Below are 5,307 nucleotides of genomic sequence, written 5' to 3' on the forward strand. Positions count from 1 at the left end.
AATATGCTTCCCATAGTTCTGGCTGTAATTTTTTTGAAGTTAGATCTATATTTCGATTTTTTACATCCTGAATGATGGCAGTGGTTGATGTAATTTTTCTTCCTTTTCTACATCTAGGATCTGGTTCATCCTAGTTTTGGATGTAAAAATAGTAGGCTCAACCCAGTTTTTTTACATCCCGAATGATGGCAGTGTTTGATGTATTTTCTTTCTTTTTTATACATCCACTGATCAAGAACAACAACCTGTTCTGAACTTGAGGTAGGAAAGTGGATGACAGATGCTTTTTCGCATGAATTTTGCGACCACCGATGTATTTATTTTTCTCGATGGATCTTGTATTTTTTCTCGTCCTGAACTTTGCAACGGAGTTCCGAAATGATAAGTTGTTGATTTGCACGTTCCATGTCACATGCAGCGGGCCATCCCAGACGGAAAGAAGAAACGTGTGGAATTTGAACTTTCTATTTTTAGCACTTGAGAGATGTTAGATTAGTTTCTTTCTATTTTTGGGTGGGGCACTCCCTAAGACTAACCGGTGCTAGGGCACTATGTAGCAACGTCCTTTTAATTTTGCACCGCTGACCACACCTAGATTGCACTTTTTTTCCGTCTTGTCGAACATGTAATACGAGGTTCTTCGAATTGGAAAATTAGGCGGTGGTAGGATACAACATTTTCTTGGACAATTTTTTTGAAACTTTAAATAGTACGAGTTTTGAAGATTCAAGAAATGAGCTACATGTGTACCTGGCCATTGGGCTGCCGGGCCTCAGGCTGGGCTGCTGCCCATGGCCAGCTATTAGCATGCTCTCAGTTCCGTTGGCTTTTGTCTTATCAACGAAGAATCATGGGAGGTGCTTTATGCCGACCTGGTCGGCGGAAACAAGCCACCGCACCCCCACGGGCAGGCAGCAGTTTCATGGGCCGCGCAGGTACGTCTTTTCTTTCCTTTGTTTTATTTTTGCATTTTTAAATCTCAACTTTTTTGGAAAACCAAAATAATTTTTGAGGTTTCTTAGAAAATATTTGAACGTTTTCAAATCTGAACAAATTCAAAATTTAAACATTTTTTGAAATATAGATAATTTTAAATCCCGAACATTTTTAAAAATTTGAATAAATTTGAAAAGTGAACAAATTTCAGATTTTGAACTCGAAATTTAAACGAATTTCTAAATTTGAATGAATATCAATTTTTCCAAAAATTTAAACATTTTTTGAAAATGAACATATTTTAAATTTGAACATTTTTCGATTATGAACATTTTTCGGATACGAACAATTTTTAGCTTTGAACATTTTTCGTTTTGAACACTTTTCAAAGTTGAACGTTTTTTCGAATTTGAACTATTTTCAACTTTTTTTTTTGATTTGGAACAAAAAGAAAAATAAACAGAAAACAAAAAAAACAAAAAAAAACAGAAAAAAGAAAAAAGAAAAAAAGAAAAAAGGTGAAAGTGGGCCAGGCCCAATATCCGACCAGGGTGTGCGGTGCCTGGTAGGCATCGACCTCGTCGGTGTATAGGATTTCCCAAGAAGGGAGGTCAATCATCCCCTCAAAAAAAAATCAACGAAGAATCATTGGCTAGAATCAGGGAGCTGAAGATGGCGGGCACGTACCACTCCTGTTGCGATACCTGTAGCTAGGAACCAAAACGGTGTTTTGCCTCGACCGCTCAGCTGGCTCGCGACGCGAGCAGTCCGTCGTGACCGACTGACCGTGGCCGGCGGTCGACCCAACGAACAACGCGGCGCCAACTCACTTCGGGCACGACGCATCCCACCGACACCGTGGCCCCGCCGCCAACGCTCCCACCCGTCCGTCCGCCGCCGAGTGCGTGCGCCCCCACTAGTCTCCCACTCCTCTCCTCCCGACGCTTCCCTCACCACCCCACCCACACAAGAAGAAGAAGAAGAGAAGACGCAGCCTCGCCGTGCCGACCCAAACCCGACCTCACCTCACCTTCGTGTTCGGTCAAAACCCACCGCGCCGCTGCCCCAAACCGCCAGTACAAAATCTCCTACATTCCCCACCACCCAGAGCGCTCCAGCGTAACGTGTCGCCAAAGGTGGCAGCCGCTTCCAGCTCCAGGACCCGCTAGCTCGTCGTACCGGCGGCGATGGGGGACGACTCGGACGGCGAGGCGGAGGAGTACCTCTTCAAGGTGGTAATCATCGGGGACAGCGCAGTGGGGAAGAGCAACCTGCTCTCACGCTACGCGCGCAACGAGTTCAACCTCCACTCCAAGGCCACCATCGGGGTCGAGTTCCAGACGCAGAGCATGGACATCGACGGCAAGGAGGTCAAGGCCCAGATCTGGGACACCGCGGGCCAGGAGCGCTTCAGGGCCGTCACGTCGGCGTACTACCGGGGCGCGTTCGGGGCGCTGCTCGTCTACGACATCTCGCGACGGGCCACCTTCGACAACGTCGGACGCTGGCTCCAGGAGCTCAACAGTAAGTCCAAGCGGTTCCTTGCTTGCTTGCTTAATTTAATTAGCTTCCCTCCCACGCTTGCTTGTGCTGTCTGGTAGCTTGGATCCACTGATGATGATTCCTTAAAATTCCCATCGGAAAAAAGTTGATTCGCTAGATCTGGTTGGGTTTATTCTGGTCAGCGTCGAAAGGGACACTAGTGTTCCTCCAGCAGCATATACTACAACCCAGTGGAGGATTGTAGGACGGACTATTTTGTTGATTTTGTTGTCGCACCTAGCTTGTAGCTAGACGCCTAAATGGTAACTGGATTCGCCGTTTTCTGATAGAATTGTTAGACCGGCCGATGGACTGGGTGACCTATCCTGAATCTGGATCTGATTCCTCATGATGCAAAGGCTTGTTTGTGGAATGTTTGAGGAGCGGATGTCAGGACCACCATCTGGTGACTGCTAATTACTTTGCGAGTTGCTTGTTTTGGATTTGACATTGAAATAGAAATCATCCTTTCCTTGGGACTGCTAATTTGTGGTGACCTATATATATATTTGCACCTCTGCGTTTCTGTCCTGGAGCCTGCTTAGCTTGAATTACTTCTTCAGTGTTAAACATGTTGGAAACATAGTTGCCGTTGTCTGCTTGTTTCTTCTCTGTTGTGTGTACGAACTCTAGAATTGTTCTCACCAATATCCTCCGATTACTCTGATTATGCTTTCTCCATATGGTTGTTGCAACAACGTGGAAGCCATTCTAGTGTTACAGTAGAATTGATACATCAGAGCATGATATGAGCCACTCCTAAGTTTGCTAATTGTTTGAGGCTAAACCTTTTCTATGGGTGCTGATCACGTTTTATTCTACATTTCTACTTGGAGGCAAATTTGAGCATGTTGCTGTTTGAGCAAATTTTGAGCATGTATAGGTTCATTCCCGAAACGTACATGTGGTTCAGCTAGGTGCAAGGGTAAATCTTGGCTGAAGAGGAAGCTATACTGATAATGCAATTGTGTAAAGCAGAACAAATGCATCCTTGATTCTAAGTTGAAATATGTGTTTTACTGTCACAGGATGATGCATTCTGATTATTCTAGTTCCCAATTGCTTATTTATTTAGAACGTTAAATATCATAGTAGACTAGAAAATTATCACGGTGTTACGGAAGTACCAATATAGCACTATGATCAGCAATTCAATGGATTCATGCATCAATCGATGCAGAGGCCAGGCCATCAGCGAGTCTGTCCTTTCCCCAAAAATTGAGCAGCAAGACTAAAATTTTCAGTCACGCGTACGCTTTATGTTTGTCTCTACATTTTTGTGTTGTTTTGAACCAATTTCTGAGAATCTTGCATGTAGCTTATGTATCATCATGCATCTTACATATTGAAAATGAAAATGATACAGATGCTGCTTATGCTTTGTCCCCAACAATGTGTTATGATTTTGTGCTTATTGGGTGTTGAAAATAACTAGCTTACATGGATATGGGTAATGGATCTATCAAAAGGTATCATACATGATGGGACTATTGTTGTATGACTATGATCATGGTACTCGCAAAAAAGAAATAGATTGCACTCATGATGACACTATTCTTATGTGTGGATCAGGCATGATGATTTTCTTGGTGCTAGTCTCTCACATCATGCCAGTACTAACGATATCCTTGGTTACATGGTTCAGTTTGCTAGCTTAAAAGCAACCATTCTACAAAAACTTAAAAGCAACTAATCCTATTCCTTGTGAGCAAATTACTAAGAACTTGTAATGATCTGTGATGTGTTTCCTTTCTTGTTCTACAGACCTCATATATCATTTCACTACCCAGTTTCCCACGTGCACAGATCATATTGACAACATGTCATTCCTTGCACTTATGGGATACATTTCTTCGTTTTGTTCTCTGGACACATTTCCTACTTATGGTTCTGTTTTCTTGTTCAGTGCCTTTCACTGCTTGATTTCCAGTATATATCATGTTGACACTTGACATCCACAAGTCATTCCCCTGTACAAGCGTGAACATTTTTTTCCTTTGCATACTGTGTGTTTTTTCTGCTGAAGTAACATAAATCTATCCTGAACTCCAATGCAGCACATTCTGACACTACGCTAGCCAAGATGTTGGTGGGCAACAAATGCGATCTGGAGAACATCCGTGAAGTGCCTGTAGAGGAAGCCAAAGCACTTGCGGAATCCGAGGGGCTCTTCTTCATGGAGACATCAGCTCTGGACTCGACGAATGTGAAGACGGCGTTCGAGCTCGTCATTAAGGATATCTACGGAAGCGTGAGCAGGAAAATACTGAACTCCGACTCGTACAAGGCCGAGCTATCCCTCAACAGGGTGAACATCGACGATGACGACTCGAAAGACAGCCAAAAGCAGGCAAACCGGTTCGGGTGTTGCTAGCAAAACCTTGGTACATTGTTCATTATTGGGTTTTACTGAGATGTTGTGTTTTTGGTCACCGGTATTGTTTGTAAACCTGTAACCCGAAATTGGATTTTGGTTCTGTTACACATCTGAGTTACAGACAGACTTTACAGGTTGGGAGGAGAATAGTTGTGTTACTGTAAGATTGGAGACGAACTGTTTCTGTCTGGTAATTGAAAAAGTCATGCACCTAAGGTTGTACTACCACTGTCCCGAATTACTTGTCGAAGATTTGTCTAGATATATGCATGTATCTAGATGCGTTTTAGTGTAAAATACATGCGAATCTAAACAAATCTGCGACCTGTATATGATCTGTGATTTGTGAAACTATACCTACCTAGCTAGCTCATGCGTAGCCTCATTGGCCTTCCTGTTAGAGCATCTCCAGTCGCGTCCCCCAAACCGCGCCGGATTGAGCGTTTGGGGGA

General features: G+C 43.5%; 1 protein-coding gene across 1 annotated transcript; it reads left to right on the forward strand.

Annotated features, from left to right (window-relative positions):
• The first annotated feature begins 1,999 nt into the window (after positions 1–1,999).
• On the forward strand, positions 2,000–5,080 carry LOC124682617 (ras-related protein RABA5c-like). The gene is made up of 2 exons (XM_047217266.1): positions 2,000–2,460; positions 4,536–5,080. The coding sequence occupies exons 1-2, from the start codon at positions 2,124–2,126 to the stop codon at positions 4,850–4,852; spliced, it is 654 nt and encodes a 217-aa protein (XP_047073222.1). The 5' UTR covers positions 2,000–2,123; the 3' UTR covers positions 4,853–5,080.
• Positions 5,081–5,307: the final 227 nt, after the last annotated feature.

The sequence above is a fragment of the Lolium rigidum genome, chromosome 1 (assembly GCF_022539505.1).
Source record: "Lolium rigidum isolate FL_2022 chromosome 1, APGP_CSIRO_Lrig_0.1, whole genome shotgun sequence".
Classification (NCBI taxonomy): domain Eukaryota; kingdom Viridiplantae; phylum Streptophyta; class Magnoliopsida; order Poales; family Poaceae; genus Lolium; species Lolium rigidum.

Coding starts and splice junctions, on each gene's coding strand:
- LOC124682617 (XM_047217266.1), top strand. CDS start 2,124: ATGGGGGACGACTCGGACGGCGAGGCGGAGGAGTACCTCTTCAAGGTG. Junction 2,461..4,535: donor CTGGCTCCAGGAGCTCAACA/GTAAGTCCAAGC, acceptor ACTCCAATGCAG/CACATTCTGACACTACGCTA.